This window comes from Indicator indicator, chromosome 21 (genome assembly GCF_027791375.1).
Source record: "Indicator indicator isolate 239-I01 chromosome 21, UM_Iind_1.1, whole genome shotgun sequence".
Lineage (NCBI taxonomy): Eukaryota > Metazoa > Chordata > Aves > Piciformes > Indicatoridae > Indicator > Indicator indicator.
Genome location: NC_072030.1, coordinates 5,623,628 through 5,651,362, shown reverse-complemented (window position 1 = coordinate 5,651,362; position 27,735 = coordinate 5,623,628). Strand labels below are relative to the sequence as shown.

The window sequence follows — 27,735 nt, the reverse complement described above, 5'->3', positions numbered from 1 at the left end:
GGTAACTCACTTGCAAGCTTGCTTTGAAAAGAGAAAAAAGTCTTTGTTAGTTACTGGAGGAAATAAAGAAAAGGCACTTGATGAATTAGTAGCTTAAATCTTTGTTATAAGCTTGAAATTTTTCGAAGGAAATGCTACTTAATTTTCCTAAAGTTGTACTTGGTAGGACAGCCTTTTCAGGCCAGTTATAGCACCGTCTAAAGTTGTGCTGTTGTTTAATAGTCCAGAGGGCTAACTGACAAAGGATAGATAGATCCACAACAAGTGCAAGGTGTTAGTCCCAATTAGAGGCATGAATTATTTGAAAGGTTATATTTTAAATATAAGGCTTTTGCCATTGCAGAAAAGATTAATCTGCTTGATCTGAAAGAGCCCCGGAAGTGAAGAAGAGAGACAAAAGGGGCATTGTTATGTCTGCTGCAAAGGAAGATGATGTCTGTAATCACGTCAAAGTGGTGGTCCGTGTGCGTCCAGAGTCTCAAAAGGAGAAAAATGGCAACTTCAGCAAGGTTGTTCGTGTTGTTGATCAGCATGTATTGGTTTTTGATCCGAAGGAGGAAGAAGTTAGCTTTTTTCATAGGAAGAAACCAGCTCATAGGGATATTAATAAAAGAAAAAGCAAAGATCTTAAATTTATGTTTGATGCTGTTTTTGCTGAAAGTTCATCTCAGCTGGAAGTTTTTGAGAATACTACAAAAAGTGTCATTGACGGCTTCTTAAATGGATATAACTGCACAGGTAACTTGCCTTTTAATTTCTTCAATTAGAAAACTTTACTAAATTCCTCAAAATTTCTACCACTATATCTATCGGATTGCTGCTGAGGTCTTGAAGGCTGATGTGTAAGTAAAACGTTTTGATTTTATAGATAAGAGACGCTGATGTCTTAGTGTATGGAAGTTAGCTATCTGCTCTATTTTTCAAATGAGTTCATGTTAGGGTTATAGCAGATGTCATAGTTTTATCTGAAATATACATTTTTATGGGGGGAGTCCTGTGGGAAGAGTTATTGAACCGGAAGCAGCTGTGTTGTGAGACACTTGCCTTCTGAACTCTCTTAAAGACAGCTTGGCTTTTAAATTGGCAAATGCAGTGAGGAAATTAAATACCTACCTGCAATAAGCTGATAGTTGGGAGATATGAGTGTAAGCAAATAATACTTTCATGTGAATTGATAGTGAACAAATTTCGAACTGAAAACTTGAAAATAAATGTAACTTTTTTCTTTTAATTAGTGTTTGATTACAGCTGTAAGAAGTAAAGCCTAAGTAAGAAACTTGATCTGTTTATGAAAACAGCTGTGCAGAAGGACAGGAATGTGTGAATGTCCATGTGTTTCTGATTAACTTACTGATATGAATTACATCTCTGTGTGTTGTTGTTGCCTTCTTGTTTGTTTTTTTTCCTGAAAACTCAGTGCTTGCTTATGGTGCAACGGGAGCTGGAAAGACTTATACAATGTTAGGCTCCCCTGAAGATCCTGGAGTGATGTATTTAACCATGATGGCACTTTATAATTGCATAAATCAAATAAAAGAAGATAAGATATGCAATATTGCTGTCTCTTATTTAGAGGTGAGTTTCTGCAGTTGGTATGTGGCTTTTAATAAGGCATACTTTGATAAAGACAAGCTGATTTTGTCTTCTCCTGGGACTTCACAAACTGTCCCTAATAGAAATGGAAATTAACTGTACTTAACCCATTGGGTGTTACTTAAAGGCACCTGCTACAATTTTACAGAAGGCTGCCCCAAAAGGACAGTCTCTTTTAGTATATTCATAAAGAATTCTAATGATTTCTGTCTTGCTGATCAGTTACATCCCACTGAACGTGTGTAGATGTGTACCAGAAAAATATCTTTTCAGGGCTATATTTAAAGGACCTTGCAATAAAATCCTACAAGCACTGTGAAACTGCACAACAAAATTATATCTAAGCCCTCTTCATTTTTTTTTTAATATTTTCAGGTTATTTTACATAACTGAGCTTCAGTACAGCTACTTGAATTAGAACTGCTATAACATTGGTTACCTCTTTACAAGTATTTCTTTTTGGTTTTCTCACTTTTCACTCCCTGCTTTAACTTTTTTGCATTGCAGTTCTGGTTTATAAGTAGCTGTTTTGACAGTAGTAGTAAAATTTTTACTTCTAGCTCCCTCAAAGTCTTAGTGGAAGAAAAGTTGATATTTGAGGGAGGGGAGGAAGGAGGGAATGAAAAGTTTGCTTTGCCATGTGTCATTTCAAGTGTGTTCATAGACAAGATATTTAAGAGTTTTAACAGTAGCACATTAGGATTAAGAATTCTCTCTGATTTATGAAGTGTAATAAACAGTAAACAGATTAGTGACTGCTGCAAAAGTTTTTCTTGTAAACCAAGTAAACATTCTGTTTTAATAAAGGTTATTTTCTAGGAAGAACTAAATCCCACTTCAATGGCTACTAAAGCAAATTGTATTTACTGAGTATTTCAAGCTCAGATATGAAAGGTGTCAAAAATTCCACAGAATGAACATTTTGCTTTGTCTTAAATATTAGAGAAGACCGATTTCTGGTTAGTTAAGCTTACTCTTGTCAGGTATGGTAGGATAATTTTATTAAATGATTTTAAATTGCCTTTTGAAGGTCTACAATGAACAGATCCGTGATCTGTTGGTAAACTCAGGACCTCTGGCTGTTCGTGAAGATGACCAAAAAGGGGTGGTAGTTCAAGGGCTAACGTTACATCAGGTATGTAAAGAAAAATTGGAATTCAGGAAGCCTCACAATGTTTAGGAAAACAGAAGTTCTCATTTATCTACAGAAAGTTGTATGTAACTTTCTAGTAGGCTTTTTCCTGACCACAGTCACAAGTGCTTTAACTTGCAAACCTAATTATTTATTCAGAAGCATGTTGTGGAAGAAAATCATAATATTGATACAAATGGATAAAAGCATTAATTTCTTATTATTGTAAAGGGCACTGTTGGTTTGATTATCATCTTCAGGTTTTGGAAGGTTTGGGGGTTTGGCTAAGACATTTCAGCATTTAGTGAAGAAGTTCACTTCTTTCAGTGCCATCATAGAGACTGCAATATCTCGAGGGTTGGTTTTAAATAACCATGTTTGAAAAGGTTCATGTTAAATTACTTCTCCATGCCAGTATAGCAAGTATTTGGCAGAGTCCATGGCAGAACTTAGTTTTCCAGTCTGAAAATCAGCTTCTGTGGATCTATTTCCTTGCACCTTTTTACTATACCTTTCATTCTACGTAATTTCCAGCTTTTAGGTTCAATAGCATTCAACAGGAAATAGTGTTACTAGTTTGGCTCCCTCTGTGAACACCATCCTTCCCAAAACTTGGGTCTTGTGGGTTAAAAAAAAAAAAGAATGCTGTTTCACGCATTAGTGCAAGTAAAAATATGTCAGTCAATCTTAAGTGACTCCTAGCTATGGAGAACCTTTGCAGATTAGCTAAAATTCTTTACTAAAAAGAAAAATTCTGATTTAAATTTCTGTAGTTCTTAAGGGCTTGCATTTTGTACCTCAATGCATTGTTTAACTGAGAAGGTTTGTTTGAAGTGCCTCAATTCCAAAGCAGGAAATTCTCTTATTTCTAGGTAACTAAAATATTATGTTTCTTTATTTCTTTTAAAGATGAATGTTAATGTATTTTAGAATCATTGTAGAATCTCCTATAATTGATGAAAAATTAAAAACCCCACCAAAACATGCATTTATCTTGTGCTCTACTATTAAAGCCTAAATCAGCAGAGGAAATCCTTCAAATGTTGGATTATGGAAATAAAAATAGAACACAGCATCCCACAGATGTAAATGCTTCCTCTTCCCGGTCCCATGCCATTTTTCAGGTAAGATGCATTTAAAAGTCAATGGGGTTTAAGCATTTTTTTTTGCAGAAGTGACTTTATGCTTGAGAAGGAAAGAATTATATAATTTAATTAGAAAAAATGTGTGAGTAAATAAATGCTTAATCCAAATGCTGCATCAGTATGTAGTGCTTTAACAGAATATCACTGTTGCTAACTAGGTTGGTCTAATGAAGGCAGCTGGAAGTTTTTAACTAAATTCTGTTGAGTACTCATTGAAGCTAAGCAAATTTGCGACCATAGTGTTGGTTTTCTTGGAGTGGATCCTTAGATTCCATGAAGCTGTGATACTGTTCAGCCCGGAGAAGAGAAGGCTCCAGGGAGACGTAGTAGTGGCCTTCACAAGGGGCCCACAAGAAGGCTGCAAGAGGAACTGTTTCCAAAGACCTGCTGTGATAGGATGAAGGGCAATGGTTTGAAATGGGAGAGAGCAGATTTAGATTGGATGTTAGCAACAAGTTCTTTACCATGAGAGTGTTGGAACTCTGGGGCAGGTTGCCCAAGGAGGTAGTTGAGGCCCCATCCCTGGAGATGCTCATGGTCAGGCTTGGTGAGACTCTGAGCAACCTGATCTAGTAGAAGGGGTTGGGCTAGATCATCTGTGGAGGTCCCTTCCAACCCAAACCATTTTATGATTCTGCCTCACCTGCTTTTCCTTTATTGCCTCTTTGGCTTCACAGATATACATGATGAGAAATCCCACTTGCTCATTTGATTCCTCTTAATTTTTAAGTTTTCTGCTAAAGAGTTGCTCTTGTTTATAGAGATCAGTTATCTCTTATGTTGGCCTTGGTTCTTGTTAAGTTTGGAGCAAGATGTCTTCTGGAAGTTACTCAAAGTAGTGAAAATCTTGGCCCAGGTTATTGTGAGCTGATTTTCCAAATGAAAATTTTGCCTTACTGTACCATCTGTCTTAGGTTTGAAATCTCTATCTAGGTCAGGCAATTACTGCATCTGAAAGTAAAATCCCAGTTGCCTCACAGTTCTATTGAAAGCGTTCTGCTGACGGACAAAAAAATAGGAAAGATTCTGCTTTGGGGCATTTCCTGTATCTTTTGAATTTTTATGAAAGCTTGAGTCATGCAATGTACACTGGCTGTCCCTCTACTCCACTTTTCCCTCCTTCACTAATGATAGTTACTGGGTTCTGTTAGACCACTACCAGCTTCACATAACCATTTTACCAAGGTAAGTGACTTTTTTGATTAATGTTCTAGAAATAGTACAGCAGAATTTACCATGCATTGTTCGACACAGAAATACATCTGCTTGGTATAGATACCTTTTGTGGCAAGTCATAAGTGTTTTATTTGCTCCCAATACTTGTAAACTTTTATTCTGTTACAAATTACTATGAAGGCTTCATTTCTCATGCACAAAGCTTAAAGCTACAGAACTGCTGAGATACTGTCTTCATTAGTCAATCGGTTTAGTGTCCGAAAGTGCATTCATGAAAGCATCAATAACCCTTAGCCCTACATGTGGCCAGGGCACTCAGCACAAAAGAAAGGGAAATTTATGTATGAAGTAAAAGCCATTAAAGGATAACCAGAATTCTATGTGAAGCATGCTCTGCCTGCTTCCTCATAAGCTTGAAGAAATACCTTCACAAGCAAAAGGAAGCAAAAGTATTTAGTTCCTTATCTCTATGTCCTGTACTGTGAAAATTTTAGGAAAAAAGGGATGAAAGGGAACAAGGGGTTGCAAGTGTCTCAGCTTTCCAAAAGACCCTGGAGTAGTTTGTTTTCACAGCAGAAAATGAGTATTGCTTTCCTCTGTTGATGATAGTGAAGCCTAAATTACTGAAAGTTCAGCCTTTTTCAAGATTTAGCCCTTTATGGCCACTGTTAAAGGTGCCTTTAAGAAAGAACACCATTTTTCAGTTTGAAATGCAATAGCATTTCACACCTTGAGTGCAGAAGAATTGAGAGATACTTCAGCTGTGAAATTCATTTGAAGCTCACCAGTCTTGCCACTGTTGTGAGCCCCAGCCTGCATCACAGTGAAGGAAAGAAACAAAAGGGTAAAAATGAGAGAGAAATACCTTGTGGTTCGCTTAAGGGAGCGAAGAGCAAGCAATCACTTGCTACCAGCAGACTGATGCCTGACCAATCCTCAAGCAAGGGCTGCTTTGGAGAAACTTGGTCACCTGTGGTTAGACGTTCCAGTTGTCCCCTTGCAAACTCTTACTCACTGCCTGGACACTGCACAACAGCTGTTCAGTAAAAGCTAAAACTGGCTTATTGGCACTCTCAAATCTGAAAGCACCATGTGGGCTGCTGTGCAGAAAATTGTCTCCATGGCAGCCAAAACTAGTGCAACTACTCTGCTGCTTTTTCCCTACTAACACCTGGAACAGGTGAGTTTGAGGTGTCACAAATGGATTTGCTATTTTCCATTAGGCCAAACTACCTGTTGAGTGTTAGATATGCACTGAAAGATTCAACTTGGATTCTGAGAAGGATTCCAATGAGAATTCCTAGAAGTAGTTATACTGTGAAATTAAGGCTAGAGCAACAATGGACTGGTTAGTGGTTACTTAATTATTTTTGTTGTTGTTGTAGATTTATCTGAGGCAGCAAGATAAAACAGCTAGCATTACTCAGAACGTTCGCATCGCCAAAATGTCTCTCATTGACCTGGCAGGGTCTGAACGTGCCAGTGCGACAAATGCCAAGGGGGCTCGTTTTAGGGAAGGAACAAACATCAACCGCTCCCTCCTAGCTCTCGGAAATGTCATTAATGCCTTGGCAGATCCAAAGGTATGTGCTGCTTTTCTGTGCACTCTTCACCTCCTAGCGTTCTGAGAGCTTGCTTTAAATGGTAAGCTCTCGTTGAGAAATGGTAATTGCACTGATGCTTCTCTCATCATCAACTTCTGTTTAAGTTTACTTATGTCTCCACCATCCTCTCTGATAGCTGAAAGACAGTCCCAATGGAAAAAAGTTCTCAATAAAGTGCAACTACCAAAGGATAGTGTAAAAGATTAATTTACCTGCGTTTTTTTATTACCTTCTTCAGAATCATGTATATGTGAAGAAGCTTCCATGAGTATATAGCCTTACAAGGGAAAAAAAAAATTTTGCAGAGGTTTATGCCCTTTAATGTTAGAGGAGGAGGTGGCTTGTATAAGAGAAAACATCTCTCTGAATTTGGGGTTTTGTGCTCTTGCATGCATACACACACGTCTCCCACCACACCCTTACGTCGTGCTCACAGATCTCCTGATCTGACTCACCAGCTCAAAGGGAAGGATTGGTAACAGTTGTGTGGGAGAACTGCAGAAGTTCAGAAGGTTTTGTCAAAGTCCATGGCCTACAACTAAACCCTTTTTGTCTTTCTGGTCATCTAGCAATTTTCCCTGGGTGAAATGAGTAGAGCTTTTATTTCTCTTCATGGTGCTTCACATTCTTACCATTGTGTTGAAGTGGGAGGCAGAATTTGTACCATGAACATGAGTAAGATTCTTTACAATGACTGATTTGGTGTGGGATTTGGGTTCTGGTCACCTAACTGTACCATAATATGAAGATTCTATAGATTCAATTGAAAAAAAGTTAGGCTTTGGGTTGCTTGCAAAGACTGTGGAATCCCCATCCTTGGAAAATCCAGATGGTTTTAGTCCTTGGCAGCTCACTCTGACCATGCTTTGAGCAGAGGGATTGGACTAGCTGGATCTTGAGAGATCCTTTCCAACCTTGATTGTTCTGTAAACTGAAAATAATTTAATGCAGTCCAGCTTTTCCAGCTTAGCTGTCCACATCACAAAAATAGTTGTTACATATTCCGATGTCAGTAAATAACCTGGCTAATACATTTACTATAGAGAGATTTAAACCAATTGGAACTAAATCCATTTGAAATCTGCATGTTTATGTCAAGGAAAAGTTCCAGAGCGGTTTGTTGTGTTTTGTAGCATTGTTGTATTTTTGTAGGATACAGATAGGTAAATATTTTAAGTGCAGTTGACTAATCCATTTAAATGCTCTTTCTAGAGCAAGAAGCAGCACATTCCATATCGAAACAGCAAACTTACTCGATTGTTGAAAGACTCTCTGGGAGGGAATTGCCGAACAATAATGATAGCTGCTGTTAGTCCATCTTCCATGTTCTATGATGACACCTACAATACTCTGAAGTATGCAAACCGAGCAAAGGACATTAAGTCTTCTGTGAGTATGTTGGTGTTTATTGATCTTTTGTCCAAGTATAAGGTAGCATTAAAAGGAGAGTACTTTTTTAGATGATCATAATTTTCTTCACTTCAGTCTCAAAATTGCTTGCTTCTTATGGTCATCTTGAGTGACATATGTAGTAGATACTAGTTCTGGCCTAAAAGCAACATAGCTTCATTAAGGGGATCATGCTGCCAGGTTGAAAAAGTTTGTTTGGGGACCATCAAGTTAAGAAATAATCACCAGCTGGTAGAATTCACAGATAGTTTCAGTATTTTGCTATTGTTTTCTCAGAACTGTGAAGCATAGTAAAGAAATGGCTGAGCAGTGGTTCAAAGTCAGTCCAGGTTTGTAACAGGTATAATTCAGTTAGAGCCAAGATGATCAGTGAGATTATACTGACAAATGAAAAAGTTTCTGGGGTGTCTTGTCTTCTGTTTTCTATTACTCTGGGTTTTTTCATAATCCTATGGATTGTGGCTCGTGATTTCTTTAACATAATATGGGGTTGACTACAATTCTCCTTTGGTGCATAGTTAAAAATACTTTTTATTAAAAAAAATGCACAAGATGCATTAAGTAGTAAAGTTAGCTTGAATAAATGCAAAATGTGCTTGCATGTGTTAATGTAATTACTTTTTGTTGTTCTGTAAAGGAAAATGTCATAGCTGTGGGTATGCAGAAGCTCATAGTCATATTTTTGTTGTGCATGTCAGGATTTTCAACTTGTTTCTTTTCTTTCACAGCTGAGGAGCAATGTGGTTAGTTTGGACAGTCACATAGAAGCTTATGCTAAAATTTGTAATGAACAAAAGAAAGAGGTATGTAAAAAAAAAAAAAAAACAAAACACCACCCAACATTTTGTTAAAGTTTGAAAGATTGAACACAGAAAAATGTTTATGGGATTGAACCTATAAGGCAATATTGTTTTAATTCTCCCGTAGTCTTTCTGAGGCAAGAAAAATACTTTGTCTTCTAAGAAGAATATCACCTACTGCCATTTGTAAAGCTTTTCAAGACATAAACACAAGTATAAGTCTGTATTCCAACCAGAAGGTACCTGTTTTGTTTTAGATCCTAATGTTGAAAGAGAAACTGAGAGAATATGAAGAAAAACAAGCAAGCCTTCCTGGAAGTTGTAATGCTGCAACACTTTCAAACAGCCAGCAAGTGGAAATAGACAGGTAAATAATCATATTGCCCTCTTACTTCAAAACTCCAATTTCTCTAACTTGTAGAAACATTTTTGGAAAAAACTTCTCAGTATTGGTTTCCTCATTTTTAATGTTGCTTTACTTGACTAATGTGGTTTTGTGTAACTTACTAGTTCTTTTCAGGACAGCTTGGTGGATTTGAAACAAAACAAATACTCTGTACTTGAAACAGAGTTACAAATGTAACAAAATGTAGTGTTAAATATATTTGAGTATTATGTAAGGAAGAAATACAATACAATTAAAGCTGAAAAAGCTGACTATAACAGCAATACATCTATCTACATAATAGTCTTAATTGGAGGATTTTATTCTTATTCCACAGATTACACAAACTTCTCATTTGGGTTATTAAAACTCAATTTTCAAAGGAAGTAGAGGTTTCTTAAGCCATGTTGATAGTTCCAACAGTTTTCCTGCATATTCTTGCACTCTTGCACATATACTTTAGTTTCCTGTGATTTGCACTTCATTTCATTCTATGCATGTCAAGAATTGGTCATGGGCAAGGTCTCTAAAACGTGTTCTCAAAATGCTGAACAAGTTCTATGCCAAAATTTATTGGTCAGAGAACGTTTGGATTTTGATGTTCTGGATTTTCCATAGGCACACATGCAAGCTTGACTTATCCTTTCTGGATCTCAGTCATAAAGTGAATATTTCATGCTGGTTTTATTCAGGTTTCTTGAAGGAGACCTCATGTGTCTATGGCAACAGCAATCTGACCTGTTAAACTTGGTATAAGTAATAGAGAATATAGCTAGTGTATTTTGGAGGTTGAGGTAAGACTTGTGCAAAGGAGTTCCAGATGTCTTTCTTCTGAATTCCATGTCATCTTCATAGAATCATAATTCATAATGGCATGATAGAATGGCTTAGGTTGGAAAGGACCTGCAAAGGTCATCAACTCCAGGTCCCCTGCAGTGAACATCCTCCACTCAATCAGGTTGCCCAGAGTCCTGTGGAGCCTCACCTTGAATACCTCCAGGGATGGGGCCTCAACCTCCCTGGGCAGCCTGATGCAGTGTTCTACCACTCTCATACTAAAGAACTTATTCCTGACATCCAATCTAAATTGCCTCTTCTGTAATTTCAAGCCGTTGCCCCTCATCTGCAGGCCTTTGGAAACAGTCCCTCTCCAGCCTTCTTGTAGGACCCCTTCAAAATGTCACTTCTCATTTCCAGCCCAAGTACATAAGGTTTTCACTTTCATGTTCTGACCCCTTGTTTAGTGCTCATCTGTTACAGACTTTGCTTGCTTTATATTATTTTTTAATAGTTATTTATATGTTCAACTTGGAATCCAAAGTTCACCTTGTAAAAGAGATGGCCATAAATTCTTCAGTAAGTAATCAATTGATTATTCTTCTATTTTGGTTCTAATAGATACAAAGAAATCCTTAAAAATCTGTTTGCGAACCGTGAGGAAATTAGAAAAGAATACCTCAGGTTGGAAATGAAACTGAAAGAAAATGAAATGAAGACACATTACCAGAAACAGTGTCATGAGCAAGTTCAACTGTTGTGCTCTGAGGAAAGAGTCGAAAGGGTGAGTTTTCTGTGATGTCATACAAAGTATCATCTCTTTGCTTTGGTGTACTCATGTATGAATTCTGCTTAAATGTTCAGTTGAAGTGGGACACATTGATTATCCCTTAAATAACATTTTCTAACATTAATGTAGAAAATGGAGTAGTAATGCCAGGCATGCTGGGTTTTTTTCACGCTGCACATAAAACTGATGTGCTTACTGATGCTTAATTCTGAAAACATTTCAACTTGTCCTTATGTAGGCTTGATTGTCATAATTAAGACCTAACTAGATTTAGATTCATGGTGCTCTTGTCTCAGTTCAGAGTATATTTAACATCTGTATGGTACAGCCATTGAAGCTGTTGTCAAGCTGATTAATCCCTTTTTTTAATGAGGAAAAGTTTTTGAACCATGTGCTAAACAAGACAGATTCTTATTAGTGTTTTCAGTTGTCATGAGGACAATGGCTGCTTAAGGACCAGAGTCATATGAACTGAAATAAATTCAAGGCAATGTAATATAATTTAAGAGAAGAATTTAGCAGCCAAGTATGAACAATTGTTGTACAATATTAAATGTTTGTGTCTTTCTAGAAGAACCCAGGAACTAATAAGTAAGCATGGTTAGATATTATCTTAATTTTTCTGATAAAAGTAGCCTTATAGGAATATATATTTTATATATATGAAGTTGAAGGTGAGGCTGATTTTGCTTAGTCACAGTAACTGTATTTGGCTGGAAATGAGTTCACCATATGACTTATTTTTTCTTTTTTCCCCAAGTGATTCACATGAAATTTGGTCCTTAGATAAATGTCAGTGAAAATATCACTTGTTTTTGCATGTCATTAATGAAGATATTTCAAGTGACTAATGTGTTCCAGAATTCTCTTGTATGCCATAGAAAATCCAAAGTAATATTTTCTGTCTGTGCCATACTTAAGTGCTGGTACAGTGGAGCATAGCTGCATTTGTACTCATAATGAGGAGTTACATGTTCATATACTCTACTTCTTGCAAAAGTTGGAGCTGATTTTTAACTTATTTGAACATTAGCAGTGCTGCACTCAAGGTTGGGTATGCCCATACTTCACTTACAGACGTGATTTATTAAGGATCCAGAGTCACTGTCTTGTAAGTGCCTATATGCCCTCTTCCAACTACTTTGGAACAAATTGGGTTGTTTGTTCATTTTTGGTTTTGTTTTTTTTTTAGGAATCCAGTCATTTGATTTTCAAAGTGACTGCTCACATTTGAATTTCTAGAAGCCTCTTAGGCTGTGTTGTATGTAGACATGTTTGTATGTGCACATGTAGTTTTTCCAGTCTCTCCAGCTTGAGATAACTATAGCCTAGAGCAGAAATTGACTCCAGTGTATTATCCTTTAAAGGAGCAAACAGATGACTATTGGCTCTGTTAGAAGGGCTTCTGGGGGGGGGGGGGAATAATTGAAATTATGTAAATACAGTTCAGTAATGCCTGTAAGGAGCATGTACTACTTCTCTTTCAGTAAACCGAGGGAAAATGCAAAACGTTTGCAACTTATGGCCAGTTGAATATAAAAGTATGATAGTAGATAGATGTTTGTGAACATAGTCTGAAAGTTTACCCCTTAAATGATGCTTTTTTTAGGCCACTTGCAAGCGGGATCAGAGGCTTGCAATGCTTAGAACCCACCACATACACATGCAGAAGAAGAAAGAAGAGCATGTCCAACATTTTGAGGAAAACACCAATTGTCTGCATAGTGTTGAAAATGAAATGCGCCTTCTGAGTCAAGATGGGAGTATTCCAAAGGTAAGATGCCTCTTTACTTCTAGGGTGAATTCCATGCACTGTAGGAAACATCTGACTGCAGTGAAAAATTGATTTGTGGGTTTTTTTAGGTTTTTTTTTCCTCCCCCCTCTACCCTTCATCTTGATTTTGCTCATGATTTCTGCCAGGCTTTCTGGTTTCAAACTCTAGTATTAGCTATTTTCTGTTTTCTTCTGTCCTATAAGCACTTCATTGTTTATGCAATGAAAGTGTGCTATCACATACAACCATGTGTGCTAGAAGGGAGACAAGTATGCTATGGATGAGCAGTTCAGATGGCTGCTGGTTTGATCTTACTCCCAGCTATGCACTTTGAGTCTTGCCTTTGTAGTAACTCCCAGTGCTCATTGAACTGCGTGACAACCTAATTCTTAGTCTGGCAAAACACCCGCATCTTTTTTGGAGGATTCTTGAGGAAGAGTAGGAAGGGGCAAAGAAATGACAGTTTGTGAAATTGTCTATATATTTTAGCAAGTAGTCAGTTCAGTGCAGCCTCAGAAGCACCAGGGCTGGCAGAAGAGAAGGGATGAAGGCCTATGCAGGAACAAGGAGAAGAATGTTGAGGGCTTGTTCCTCCCCGTCTTTTAGTTTCAGACAGCAATTGGGTAGCTTAAGTAAGTGTCATGAGGGATATTTTCCATAATGCAAGTCACATTTCAATACCTGTGTTTTTATTGGGATGGCTAAAATGTGTTGATACTTTTCATTAGCTTTAAGATGTGTCAAACAGGGTAGTGGTATCTCAGGAAGGTGCTTGAATAGAACAAAGGCTTGTCCCAGATAATGTCACTGAAATTCAGATATGGAGCAAGTATATAGTAAAAGAGGCAAACATTTGTGGGCATGCATAGATAAGCATACATATGTGCCTTTTGAATTCTTAATGATAATTGCAGCACACACACTAATGGTTAAAGGATTCTAGAAAGAGTACTTAAGCATGTAAATAAAAAAATCAAACAATTCATAATTTTCTACTTTCTTATAATAATATAGATCTACTCCATCTTTACTTTTGATTATTGGATGAATTAATTTTAGTTTAAATTTTGGCTTCTCACTATAGTTTCTCTAATTGTTTATTTGTTTGGTTCTTGCTTGCTCATTTCCCAAGGAACTCTCTAAAGATCTGCAATGTTGCCGTTTAAACCTAGAAGTTAAGGATCTGAAAGCCCAGCTGGAGCACACATTGTCTCTGGTGTCCCTTCAAGACCAGCATTATAAGCAGACTGAAAAGTAAGTATGGTTTCACAGCAGGCATGAAACATCTCTTCTGACACTGGTAACTTCAGAAGACTTATATAAAAAATTTAGCTTTAGTTGAAACAGAAGCAAGATTTTTTTTCTTAGCATTTTAAAGGTTAGAATTGTGTTTTCTTGCATAAAATAATCACTTCATAAATCTTATTCTGTATCCACTTTAACAGAAACTGCTAATGCTTCTTATTTCTATTTAATTTTCTTCTTTGCATACTTCTTACAAATTTTTCAGCAGTATTGACTTTTTATCAGCTTGTGTTCTTTCAATTTCTTGCAGTATAGACATTCATTTATCCATATCAAAAATTGTTGCTCTTAAGCTCCTATGTAGCTAGTCAGACTAGGGAAAAAAAAAAGCTGGATTTACAGGTGAGCATCAGCTTGCTTTTTGTTATCAGTCTCCAGAAAACATTGGAGACTAGCTTTCAGAGTGTGACATAAGGAGTGGTAAGTAATTGCAAATCTGTTCAGTAAATAAGTGTATTAAACTTAAATAACCAGCTTTTCTTTCTCCGTGGGAGAAAATATTCTTACTGTAAACATTACAAAAGCTCAGACTTGCAGAGCTAGGAATAAAACTTTGAAATCTTCATCATTAGCAGTTCAAGTTGCTTCCTTGGCTTTTTCTGTATATAACCCTTTCCCTGTTGACTGAACCTACTGTCCAGTCTTGCAACTGACTACCTTAGGTAATGAATTCCAGTGTTTGGGTGGAATTTCAAAACTTGTTACTTTGATTTGCAGTTGTAAGTGGGTCTTAATGTAGTCCATGCTTTATTTGGAGATCCTCGTGTGTAAATTTGTTTGGACTAGGTTTCTAATAAGATTCTGTGCATAGCCAATTAAGATAGTCTTGGTTTAAACCACATTATTTGGTCTATATTCTTCTTAATTTATCTGATACTTAATTTCAGAAAGTCAGAACTCAATCAAAATACACTGACTGTATTTCTGTGGTGTTTGAGGGAGTGAAGAGCTTACATGCCAATGAAAAACTATTCTTGCTTATGGTAAAAGATGAGATTTTTGCAAAAGAGAAGAATCATAGAATTGGTTTGGTTGGGAGGGACTTTAAAGATCATCTAGTTCCAATCCCCCTGCCATGGGCAGGGACAGTCATGAGTATTTCCTCTCGGTATCATGATTTTCTCCCCAGATAAAGTAAATTTCCCATCAGGACTAGAGGGAGGAGTAGAGAAGGGCTAATAATGACAGTGCTAGTGAAGATCAGATCAGTTATGACTTAATCATGTTTCTCTTGCCTCTTGTTTTACAGGGTACTAAATACTTTGCTTCCAGTTCTTCGCAAGCAATACCTGACTTTGAAACAATATGGGCTGACAAATAATTTAACTGAAGCTGAATTTGGGGAGGTTGAGCAGCTGATTCAAAGACCAAAATCAGTAGTTTGGGCTGACCAGACTGAGGAGCAGGAACAAAATCAGAATGGTGAACTAAAATTGTCAACTATGTTTGCATTCCCACAACTTGTGACCAGACAAAACACCCTGTGTGGTAAGTATATTTTTTCACTGATGGAAATGCTTTTAACTCTCTCCTGCAAAAGCTGCATGTCATCTGTGAACACAGTAGAGGCACACTTCTGTAAACACTGAAGCCAGATGTAAAACTGAGCCTTAGACCTACTTTGTATAGGTTATATACCATTCTTAATTCAATATAGGAAATAAGCTTACTTCTTCAATTGCAAAGTCACTTGTAACATAAGAACTCAAAATACATGTGCAATGAAGTTTTCACTTGAGATTGGTATTGTATACAGGATCACAGGATATTAGGGGTTGGAAGGGACCTCTGGAGATCCTCAAGTCTAACCCCCTGCCATAACAGAACCATATAATCTAGCACAGGTCACACAGGAGTCCATTCAGACAGGTCTTGAAAGTCTCCAGAGAAGGAGACTCCACAACCTCTCTGGAGGGCCTATTCCAGTGCTCTGTGACTCTTAAAGAAGCTCTTCCTCATGTTGAGGTGGAACTTTCTGTGCTATAGTTTACATCCATTGTCCCTTGTCCTAGCACACAGAATCATACAATCAGTCAGGGTTAGAAGGAACCACAAGGATCATCTAGTTCCAACCCCACTGCCATGGGCAGGGACACCTCATACTAGATCAGGCTGGCCAGGAATCTCACAGAGTGCAAGTGAAGGGCTGTCCATTCCTTCCTAACACCCAGCCTTCATATTTATAGACATTTATTAGATCCCCTCTCAGTCCTTTCCACTGTAGACTAAAAAGCCCCAGGTCTCTCAGCCTTTCCTCATAAGTGTACATGCAAGACAACAATGCAGCCATGCTTCATATTTTGTGATATTTTTAGTAGTTTGCTTGCTCTTTGTAAAAGGAAGTAAGAGCTTTTACTTTCACTGTTTTCCCCTCTCTGCAGGAGAAAACACAGTGGAAACAACTTTTCTCCAAATTTTGTGACCTTTCCTATAAAGGTTGTGATTTCTAACAAGACACTTCTCAGGCTTTTATGCTCTTCATCTTGTGTGGCCTTTCCATTTGCCTTTTTTTTTTTCAGTTGTATAAATATGTTGACAATTGTAGCAGATATTACCAAATTGCTTCTATAAGTTGATGAAGATTTTAATTTTCACAAGGAATCTTCTCTCATTATCAGCTCAAGTTCTTAAGCTAACATAAAATAAGTTTTTTCTTCAGCAGCTTTTTTCTTCAATACTGCTTGTTAGTGTTTACTGAACTTAATGTTCAGTAGGCAGCTATTGCTGTACAAAAACTTCTAAACATAAGTAATAGTACAAAATAAAATATATGCTGCTAGGTACTGAAGTACTGAGATCTTGACATTAGACAGTCAACTTTGAAATTGAGTTGGAATTGAAAGGAAGAAGTTAAAATCATAGAATGGATTAGGTTGGAAGGGACCTTAGAGATTATCTACTCTGACTTCCATACCATGGGCAAGGGCACCTCTCAACTAGACTCAGCTGCTTAAGGCCTCATCTAAAATGGCCTTGAACAATTCCATGGGGGAGCCATCCATAATGTCCTTAGGCAACCTACTCCAGAGTCTCACCACCCTTGTACTGAAGAAATTCTTCCTAAGATCCAGTCTAAACCTACTCTTGCTCAGCTTCAAACCATTTCCACTTGTCCTGTTGCTAGAGATTATTTTATGACCAGTCTCTCTCCAGCCTTCCTGTAGCATCCTTGCAAGTATCAAAAGACAGTTCTAAAGTCCCCTCAGACTATTCTTTTCTCTAGGCTCTACCCTAATACAATTCTAAAAATTAATTCAGTATTAAGTTACTTACTTATCTTAAAAGTTTTATCATTAAAATTGAACAGTAGCAATTCTGCTCATAAAAAATGAAATGAAACTATTGAACTTGAATTACTACTGGTATTGACACAGTCATCTTGGAGGGCAAGGTGGACAAAAGTCATCTGCTTCCCAGTACTTAATTTTTTTTTTCTTTCTGTTGAACACAAAAGAAATGCAGTGAGGTAGCTCTTCTATTATTTGGTTGAACTCACTTAAAATATATTGAATATTAGCTGATATTCTGTTATGGAAATCTCTCTCTCTTGTGCAAAACATGTAATAAACTATTTAAAAAAAATATAAATCAGAAAAAATACATTAGCATGGGAAAATGAAGGGCAACATCCTTATCAGAAATAGGAAGGATGCAGTAATTTTTTTCCTTTAAAGACAAAATAAATTATTCAAGAATCCAATTCCTTCTCCATAAAGTCATCTCAGAAGCACGCTTGCAAACGTTAGCAAGAGCTGACCTAAGAACTTTGTGGACAAATGCAAAAGAAGATTTATATAGATCCCCTCACACCTTTGGCCCATGGATATTTTATTATTTATCGTTTGTTCAAGATGTTGGGAAAGAAATATTGTGCACCAAAACAAACAAACAAACAAAAAAAAAAAAACCAAAAGGTTAGCCACGTGCTACACACTGGTCATTATTGCTTATATGAAAAAAATACTTCTGGTTCACATGCAACTGAATTGCACGACTTCATGTCAGCAGGAAAGAGCAATGTGCTTCATTCCTTGTGATTTGATTCTTGTTTTTCATGCTATAAGTTGGGAGCAGTATTTTTTTTTTTCTAATCTCCCATTTAATATAAATATGTCACCTTGTGTTACTGTCTCAGATTTCTTTCCTAAATAATCTGGGGGAGAGTGTAGACAATTGTTGGCAGTGTAATGTTTCTTTCATGAAATGTAAGTCTAGAGCATCTTAGAGGTGGACAGTGTACTAGGTCTGCTGGTAACAAACATGATGTATTGCTTTTCAACCTCTGTTAATGCACTTGAAACTTTTTTGGAGATAATTTTAATTTTTGCAGATGGATTTTCTTTAAGTCACAGGAATGACTTTTCTGATTAAGCACTGTCCCCAAAAGGCTGAAGCAGCTAAACCACTTTTTTTAGATTAGGGAAAACTCTTCTGGGTTGTTTAGACAGTGCCTTCTTAACACAGCTGTTCATCACAAGTGGCTTATCTAAGAGTTGTTTGGCAGTGCACACTAACACACTACATCCAGTAACAAGCAAAGCATCTTGAAGTTCTGGTTGCAGTTAATTGATGGGGTTCTCCTTCCACGACGACTTCAGCAATTTTAAAATTCAATTGGAAGGTATTTAAGCCGCAATAAAATATCTGAATTATCTTTATTTCAAATTTTTCAAGTGAAAATATTTTTTAAATATGTACATAACTATTTTATCCCACTAAGGGTACTCACATTATGCTGCTTAAAATATTACTTTTCCTTGGTAATTTGATACCTGTTACTTAAAATATGATTGAAAACAAGATTTTTCAGAATTTCTGCTTTTTTTTATCATGAAGTCTTCAGACATGTTATATAAATCCCATGTTAACCATACTTTCTACTGTATATTAATAAGGAAGGTATTTTTTAAACAGTTGTTTCATCAATATATACTTTTAGGTTTAGGTATCCACCCATATTTATTCTGACCTTAATTTTAGAGTTGTTGTTTTGTAGAGGAAATACCATTTTTCCCCTAGCTGTTGTAAGCAAAAATGTTAAAAAATTAGATTAGGCTTGTGCAAACTCATGAACGACTCAATTCTTTGTATCAGCTAAAGCATAACCTATGAAAACAATGTAAGTTCATTTAAAAAGGTATTCAGCCCCCTGTTCTCAAATGTTAGTTTAATGTGGAGTCACACAGTATTCATAGAGTAAGGGTGGAGAGCTCTGACTGGTATTTGTCAGTATTTCTGTGAATGGAAAAGTTCCTGGCATGGTTTCAGGCATCCCATTTCCGGAAGCCTTACTGTACATTACCATTGAGAGAATGGAATTGATTTACAGGAAAAAAAAAAAAAAGAAAATGCATCCATTATTCCTTGTCACAAATGTCTGAAAGTCAACAACTTATTCTGCATGGCAGGAAAAAGTGAGAAGTAGTTGTGTAAACAGTGAAGACTTAATTTAAATCAGGAAAAGCATGTGTCTTGTACATGGGAAAGATTTCTCTTAATGAGCAGGTTTTTTTCCTGTCATGAAAGTAAACAAAGCTGCCCTTGATGTCTTAAGATCTTATTTTTCCCCTCATAGTGTGTAAAGTAGTACATCTGGCCACTGGACTCAAAAGAAGAGTCTGTATTCTAGCCTTTTTCAGTTCACAGCTCCTTGTGAAACTGACCATAACAGTGATGCCATGGGGTCACATGAATATTAAATAACTGAAACACATTGCCTAAGCCTCATTTGTAATTTGGAATTCCATGAGTCAGTTGTTAAAAGAATGAAAATGTACAATTAGTGTTGGAATTGGATCAATCATTGGTAGCCCAGAAATGTTTATTGAAATAAATACATTAATATTTGATTTCACTTTAGCAGAAGAACCTGGTAGACTTAATTTAGCACAGTTTCCAGAAATAATCCCCTTATGTATGTATTAACATTAATTCCAGAACAGGAGAAGTCTTGGCTATTATCTTGTCCCAAACAATTAGAACTAACCCCATTCAAAGTATGCCTCCAAATATCAATGTTTTTAGTAATAGAGTAACCTTGGGAGTAATGGAAAATAAGTTCCTGGAAAGAAAATACTAATCATAGAATCAACCAGCTTAGAAGAAATCTCCAAGATCATCCAGTCCAACCCATCACCCAGCCCTATCCAATCAACTAGACCATGGCACTAAGTGCCCCATCCAGTCTTTTCTTGAACATCCCCAGGGATGGCAACTCCACCACCTCCCTGGGCAGCCCATTCCAATGGGCAATCACTCTCTCTGTGAAGAACTTCCTCCTAATAGCCAACCTATACCTCCCCTGGCACAACTTGACACTGTGTTCCCTCATTCTGCTGCTGGTTGCCTGGGAGAAGAGACCAACCCCTGCCTGGCTACAACCTCCCTTCAGGTAGTTGTAGAGAGCAATGAGGTCACCCCTGAGCCTCCTCTTCTCCAGGCCAAACAACCCCAGCTCCCTCAGCCTCTACCTCAACTCACCTGAAATCTATAAGCATAGTGGTTTGGAGGCAACTGTTACCTGAGCCCATTTTGTTTAATGTAAGCTATTGAAATCACCTGCACAAATTAGTAACTGGCTTCAATATCTTGCTTCCTTGCTGAGATGGAAATAAAACCAGAGGCATTCCTTGTATTTTGTGGTTTTAAATGTTTTTCTTGCTGTGCTTGTTTACATTAAATCATAACTGTTTAGAGAGATATATAGTGTATAATGACAAGCTAGCCTGGCATTGGGGTGTTGCTTGGGGTTTTTGTCACATTTTGTTTATTTAGTGAAACTAAGTTAAATATGATGTTGCTGGTGATGTGTTTGTTTACTTTCTTGTTTACTGTGTTAGAAGCAATTTAATACTTTCACAAAAAGCTATGAGAAGGGACACTTCTTCAATATTTTATGTGATTTCTAGTGCTGAACTGCCAAGAAAAGCTAGTTTTGTTTTTCTTTAGTTTATGGTGAGTTTAATTCCAGAATCAAGTAGACTTTAAAAATAATTTTTACTAACACCTTATTTGTCGTCTTTAGACTTGCTACCACTGTCTTTTTATTAATGTATTGCAGTATGACCTACTGTTCATTATGATGCAATTCAACAAATTATTGATGTTGGCAAGACTTTCATGTTCTTTACCTATTTAGTTCATGGTTTAAATGCTCACATTTACAGTTAATTTAAAAATGCTTCCAGTATTTAGACCTGGAGAAGCTTCTAAAACTTGGCACTCACTGAAATGCTTCTTCATCAGACTTCCTTCTTAGTAACTTTAGGACATTAGCAAAACCTCAGTGTCTTACAGTAAGCAAACTTTCTGAAACTGGAACCTCCCTGTCCTAATGCAACAGACAAATAGACTTCTAACCACTGTGTTCCCGAAACACACACTTTCAGATGCATGGAAGCAGGAGGAAAACCTAATAAATTAATATTTTAAAATGTGTCCTGAAATGTTTAATGGATAGTTACTTCAAACACCAGATTTGAATCCTTGGATAATGTTTTATTTGTGTACCTTAAGAATATAAGGTATCTTATTTAGGAGGAAGTTTGGGCCTCAATTTTTAGTTATTGATGACTAGGAATGATTTTTTTTTTTGGGAAGGAAATATTAGTCTTTTAAGTGGAAGAATAGTGTTGTTCTCAGGAAACCAAAATTGAAGAGCAAGCACACGAATGAAGTGTGCTGTTGATAGTGTCACCAAGTACATATTGAATATGGTTCATAAGTAAGTTTCTTATTTGTTGCCATCAGAAATATGTCTTCATTGAAGCAGGCTTATATGCTAAATACGCTAACCATTGCTTCCTGTACTGCACAGGTACAACTTTGGGTACACCATCACAAGAAACAAATAAAAATACACAACAAATAGTAGAATGTGCAGTACCACAACAGAAAAGAACTCGGCGGAAGCTAATGGACTCTCCAGTCACAATTCCAAGTCCTGCTGCATCCAAGCTGTCCAGCCTTCACCATCTGGAGGATTCCCTTACCAAGGAAGTCCGCCCTATCGTGTACACACCAGAGTTTAGCAGAAAGCCAGAACAAAGCGACTGCACACAGACTGTGGTGAAGAAGGCTTTACACCTTGCAGGCCTTCAGGAAGTTGATGTGTGTAATACAGATAGGCCAGTGAAAAAGCCGAGTGTTACAGACTCTACGTGTGACACAATCTCACAGTATGGTGGAGCTGACATGAACTCAACAGTGATCCTCTATGAACTGACAGATGAAACAGCTGAAACATCTACTGATTTATCTCTGAAGGAATCACAGCCATGCAGCAACACCCTTCTGCAAAGGTATTTTCCATTTATATAGGCAAGGAATATTACCCTAAGAATTCAGTCCTGTTTGTAGCTTTGATGTCCCTCTTGTTTGCAAACCCAACATTTTGAGGTTCAAACCTTGAATTTCAATTGGCATCCAATTCAATTCAGGCTTAATTTGAAATTAGTGGTGTGTTAATGACAATAGGTGAAAGGTTATCACAGTGCTTTTGAAATGTTTGTGATGCTACAAGCAAGTTACTATCTCTAAGCCTTACATTTCCTGTCTGTAAAATGGATACCTTAACCTCTTTGCCATTGTGAGATGCCTTTACTAAAGCTGCCATGTATGCAGGAAGTCTGGCAAAGCTACTTGAAGTAATATTGCTAATACATTTCTGATATTGTTTTCAGCTTAAGATATATTTATTTACAGTTAAAAGAACCCAGAACAGATTTGACAAAAATCTAATTCTTTGTTTTCAGACTTGGTCTCTCTACATTAAACAAAAATCTTACTCCAGTATTTGAGAAGCCCTCATATATGGCAATGACTTCTGCTGCTGAGAGAAAAAGAAGGATTCCCGGGTAAGGTTAAACTACCTCTTCTATACAGATGAGTTTGTATTAACTTCTTCCATTGTCACTTTAGTTTCAGGATTATATTTCAAACCTCTTCAATCATCTAAACCTACATATGAGATGTTCTGACTCAAATATCTTTGACAAATCTTTTTCCTTTTTTTTTCCCGGCAAGTTAGTAGAATCACTGTTTTAACAAGTGCAAACTATTATCGAGTCTTTCATATCTGCAGTCTACTCAAAATAGAAAGATGACACACAATTCTGAACACAGAAATTCCATCATGAATTAAAAATCTAATTTGTTGGAATATGTTATGCCTTTGCTGGAACACATTAGAAACTACCAAAATAGAAAGTGGAGAAAATACTTAACAATATATGTGACCAGTGTCTTTGTCTTTCTGATAATTCATTTTCACTCTTAGTTATTATGACTTCATTCTTGTGGTCTGCTCTGAGAAGAGCTTCCATTTGGTTATTGCTGTTTTATAGTCTGCTGGAACAAGTTCCAACAGCTAGATCGCAGAACATAGAAGAAACTTAAGTACTTTTTTTGTTTATTAGCATCTTTGAAATAGAAAACCTTCCTAAAAGACCACAGATTTACCTGATCCAATTTCATGCTCCTGTTATTAGTTATCGTTTTGGTAGAATTACTCCAGGGTGAGAAGAGACATCCCACGTTTTCAATGTTTCAAATAGTTGATTATGAATTTAGAAAAATAAATCACCTGCTCTCTCAAACTGAGCTAGTTTTCTAGATTCTTTTTAGGGAATTATGGGAACTTTCAGAGCCTCATTTATTTTATCTTGAGGGAAATAAGACAGACTTTAGGAGTACCTTTTATGTAATTGCTCTGTAATGATTTCTAAACTTAAGTATGTTTATCTCTTCCTAAAAGACTACTTTTTTTCTTCTTTTATCTTGTTCCTTCTATGTCTCAAACATCCATTTTCCACTTTCAAGTTAGAATAACACAACAAGAGAAACACATTTACTCCTTTTCAGGGGCGTTATTTTTTTTCAGCCTCACAGACTAAACTGTGTAAACCAAAATTCTTTATGGCTTTGTCTAGCAGTTGGTGGTGAAGAGAAAGAATGAAAGCTGCTTATTTGTGAAGGAGGAAAGGAATATGCTCTTGCATTTTGGATAGCACCTCCTTTCTTATCTCTTTTCTCCCTTTTCCATTCTTTCTCTGCTTTGAAGAAGTTCACTCCAGTCAATCATCTTATAATGGCAGAATAAAGATACAGATTTCACATGCGTTCTCTGCATTAGAAATGTAAATTGAAACAGCCTCATTGCTAGGACAAGGGATAAGATAACAGGTCAATTGTAATACAGAGGGTGCTTTTACTAAACAGCAATACATTCTTATTTGCCTAAACTCTCTTCTAAGACACATGTGAATAGATCTGAGGGCTGCCACAAGGCAGGTCTTAGTCTTTACTGCTTGCTATTTATTTCCTTTAGGCAGATCATCATTATTAAGAAAACTAGTGTAAGTTAAGGGACTATAAAGTGAGAATAAAACAATATCATTAAAGGAGTGGGAAAACTGTAGAAACTTAAGACATAAATAGAATTTAGTTGTTTATGGGGCTGTCTTAGAATGGAAGTGGGGAGGTTGGCAAGGCAAGTGCGAAAGGGTGAGATCAGATAGGTTCATAATTTTCACTGTGTTTTAAGTCCGTCACAAAAAAGGATTTAAAATATAGGTTTTGTCTTAATGAATTTGAGGCTCTAATAGCTTTCTTACAGCTTAACTAAAAAGCATTGTCTCCTGTGAAACCATCCCTCTCTAACTGTGGTGGAGGCTGTAGAAAAATTATTGTAGCAATAAAAAATGTAATTTATTCCATAAACATAGCTTCATCATTCCAAGGATTTTGTGCATGTGTTAAGATTTCTTAGTGTTATTTGTGTGCAATGACCATCCAGCTGCCTTCTGTGGTTTCTGAAAAAACTCTGGCATATTGGCCTGCCTTTTAACATAAGTGGCAACATTAGTTTTTAGTTTCACATCGAAATGTTCTAGTAAATTTTTTACAAGGAGAATAATATCCATATATATATCTATCATAAATAAATTAGTTTATTCTGTACATTCAGTTATGAACCACCAATACTGGATAATACAGTTTAATGCATTTCTACATTGCAAGGCCTTAAGTACTATAATATAGCATAATAACTTTTTCTGAAAGCAAGCTCTCTTTTCTGACTTGTTTTCCAGTTCTACCTCCAACACTGTGTTAGGCAACCCCCACGAACCTATTCCTGCCAAACGCAGTCGACAAGAGGTCTTGTTAAGCCATAGAGCTTTGCGAGTACCCAAAGTTGAAGGTAAGCATCTCAACTTCAATGTATGACACTGTATTGGCAACTGTTTGTATAGGAGGTCCAAAATTAAGTTTGGTACTCAAAAGTTTTGTCAATTTAACAGCATGTGTTGCTCTGGTCAGTGCACCAAGCCATCCATTTGAATAATGTATTTATTCATCAAAGAAAATTAAACCTGAACATTTAAGTAGTCATCTAGATGGTATCTAAACAAAACTCAATATTACTATAAGCTTGTTGGGCATTTTCCCAGGAGTTAAGGTCTTCCTTAAAGTCTCCCTTGTTTGTGTTCTTGCTGAGAAATTCGATCTTTATTATCAAATTTCTTTGCCAAGTGTGGCTTATCAAGAAATAAAATCCTCTCATCAGCTTAACTGAACGTAAGATGCACTTTATATTCTCCTATAGCGTAGGCTTTTGAATGAAATATGACCAAACCTCAAAAAGGAAAATATGCTTTTGGATTAAATAGACAAAACTTTCTCTAATAGCATCATAGAATGTGTTGAGTCAGAAAGGACCTCCGATGATCATCTCTTCCAGCCCCCTGCAGTGAGCAGGGACATCCTCCACTAGTTCAGGTTGCTCAGAACTTTGTTCAACCTGATCTTGATTATCACAGAGTCAATAAGGTTGGAAAAGACCTCAAGGATTGTCAAAGTCCAACCTGTCACCCAAGACCTCATGACCACTAAACCATGGCACCAAGTGCCACATCCAATCCCCTCTTGAACACCTCCAGGGATGGTGACTCCACCACCTCCCTGAGCAGAACATTCCAACGGCTAACAACTCTCTGTGAAGAATTTTCTCCTCACCTCAAGCCTAAACCTCCCCTGGCACAGCTTGAGACTGTGTCCTCTTGTTCTGGTGCTGATTGCCTGGGAGAAGAGACCAACCCCCTCCTGGCTACAACCTCCCTTCAAGTAGTTGTAGACAGCAATAAGGTCACCCCTGAGCCTCCTCTTCTCCAGGCTAAACAATCACAGCTCCTTCAGCCTCTCCTCATAGGGCTTGTGCTCAAGGCCTCTCCCCAGCCTCGTTGCCCTTCTCTGGACACGTTCAAGTATATCAATGCCCTTCTTAAATTGAGGGGCTGAGAACTGGACAAATATCTCCAAGAATAGGATCTGAACTACCTCCCTGGGCAAGCTGTTGCAGCGTTTTACCACTCTCGTGGTAAAGAACTTGTTCTACTGACAGTGCTCATTTTTCAATACTGTTCTGTAATAAGTTTTCACATTTCTACATTTTTGTAGTCTGTGCCAATTGAGGGTTCAATCATTGGACTTCCTAAGCAATTACCACACTCTGTAACTAAGCTGAGAGTGTTTATTTTTTGCATATTGAAATTGGGTTTTCAATAGAGACAAGAAATGTGTGTAAAAATTGTTAGACATGCTCTGAAAGGGAATCTAGTTATGCCAGTTCTGTTTGCTTATTGAATGAGTGTATCCTATTTGTAGTAACATTTCTTTCTTCACTAGGAAATAAAACAAGGAGCTGGAAGCAAGAACAGGATATGCCAGGAAACTTAGTTAAAAGCCTTTCTGAGGGAAACATAGCAAGAACATCAAAAAAAATTTTGCTTCCTGTCTTCAAGAAAAAAAGTAGAATTTAGTTCTGAGTTCATCCATATTTCAAGCAAGATTGATGGATAGCAAATGAGAACAAGGAGGCATCCATTTTCCTCTTGTGGATTGTTTTGCATCAAAGGTATCTCAGTAATGCACTAATTCAGGAAGAACCACTTTTTGGAAATACAAGAATTTTGTGAAATAAACTGAGCTCTTTTTAGTCTCTTGCTGAAGGCTATGAATGTCTTTATTTATTCATTTGCTCATATACAAATGTCATTTGGACTTTGGACTGGAGCAGTGCAGAGCATAGCTTCTGCCTTAATCTTGGTGAGCATTTCCTTGTGATTATGACTAACAGATTAATACTTTAGATATGCAAGTGTTTCAAGGAGATCAGTGGTGCTGTAATTTTTAGGTGCTTATTGCAGTCAGTCTTACAATTTTGAGATACAAATGTTAGGGAAATTGTTTATTTTCACTGAAATTTCCTAATGTTAACATTGTTTTTCATTTAAAAGCAAGTCAAAAAGCTGTTAATACAATGCTTCATACTTAGCATTAGGATGCCAGTTTATTCTAAGATATGTTATGGATAGATATTACTAATGTAAGTACCAGGAGACAGGCAAATAGCTACAGAAATTTTTTTAATGAAGTGTTTTTATCTAGATTTTTGGCTTTTCTTTTCTTGGTCTGTCACTTGGTTGTAAATGTTCCTGGCTGGTTTGTCTCTCAATTGTAAATAGCATAAGAACATTAATTTCTTTTAATAAAGTGTTTGTTTTAATAAGAGCAATATAATATGAATTGAACTTCTAGAAAAAGAACTTACTTTTTTTGCCTTTTTGTCCTTTTTTTAACTCAGCTGGCAGCTGAAGCCTGGCAGTCCAGTTACAACAGAGGCATTTACCCCCTCTGGGTGGGCAAGGAGGAAAGGATCCAGGAAAGTTGAAATGTCAATTGAGATAAGAACAATTTACTGCTCTGTTGCAGGGATATCAGATAACACAAAGGGAAAATGGAAAAAAACAAGGGGAAAAGGTACCAGTGTGCACAGCAGAGGAAA

The 27,735-nt window shown here is 36.9% G+C and overlaps 1 protein-coding gene across 1 annotated transcript; it reads left to right on the top strand.

Moving 5' to 3' along the window:
- Nucleotides 1–410: 410 nt before the first annotated feature.
- On the top strand, nucleotides 411–26,710 carry KIF18A (kinesin family member 18A). Its single transcript, XM_054390580.1, has 16 exons — nucleotides 411–738; nucleotides 1,418–1,575; nucleotides 2,624–2,728; nucleotides 3,739–3,849; nucleotides 6,432–6,629; nucleotides 7,863–8,039; nucleotides 8,789–8,863; nucleotides 9,118–9,227; nucleotides 10,644–10,806; nucleotides 12,422–12,586; nucleotides 13,720–13,841; nucleotides 15,142–15,380; nucleotides 21,709–22,192; nucleotides 22,646–22,747; nucleotides 24,983–25,092; nucleotides 26,577–26,710. Exons 1-16 carry the CDS (start codon nucleotides 411–413, stop codon nucleotides 26,708–26,710), a joined length of 2,781 nt encoding a protein of 926 aa, XP_054246555.1.
- The last annotated feature ends 1,025 nt before the right edge of the window (nucleotides 26,711–27,735 follow it).

Bases quoted from the DNA above. Each gene is read 5' to 3' on its own strand.
- KIF18A (XM_054390580.1), top strand. From the start codon at position 411: ATGTCTGCTGCAAAGGAAGATGATGTCTGTAATCACGTCAAAGTGGTG. The intron at 12,587-13,719 runs GTAAGATGCCTC...TCATTTCCCAAG, and splicing joins AAGATGGGAGTATTCCAAAG to GAACTCTCTAAAGATCTGCA. The intron at 25,093-26,576 runs GTAAGCATCTCA...TTTCTTCACTAG, and splicing joins GCGAGTACCCAAAGTTGAAG to GAAATAAAACAAGGAGCTGG.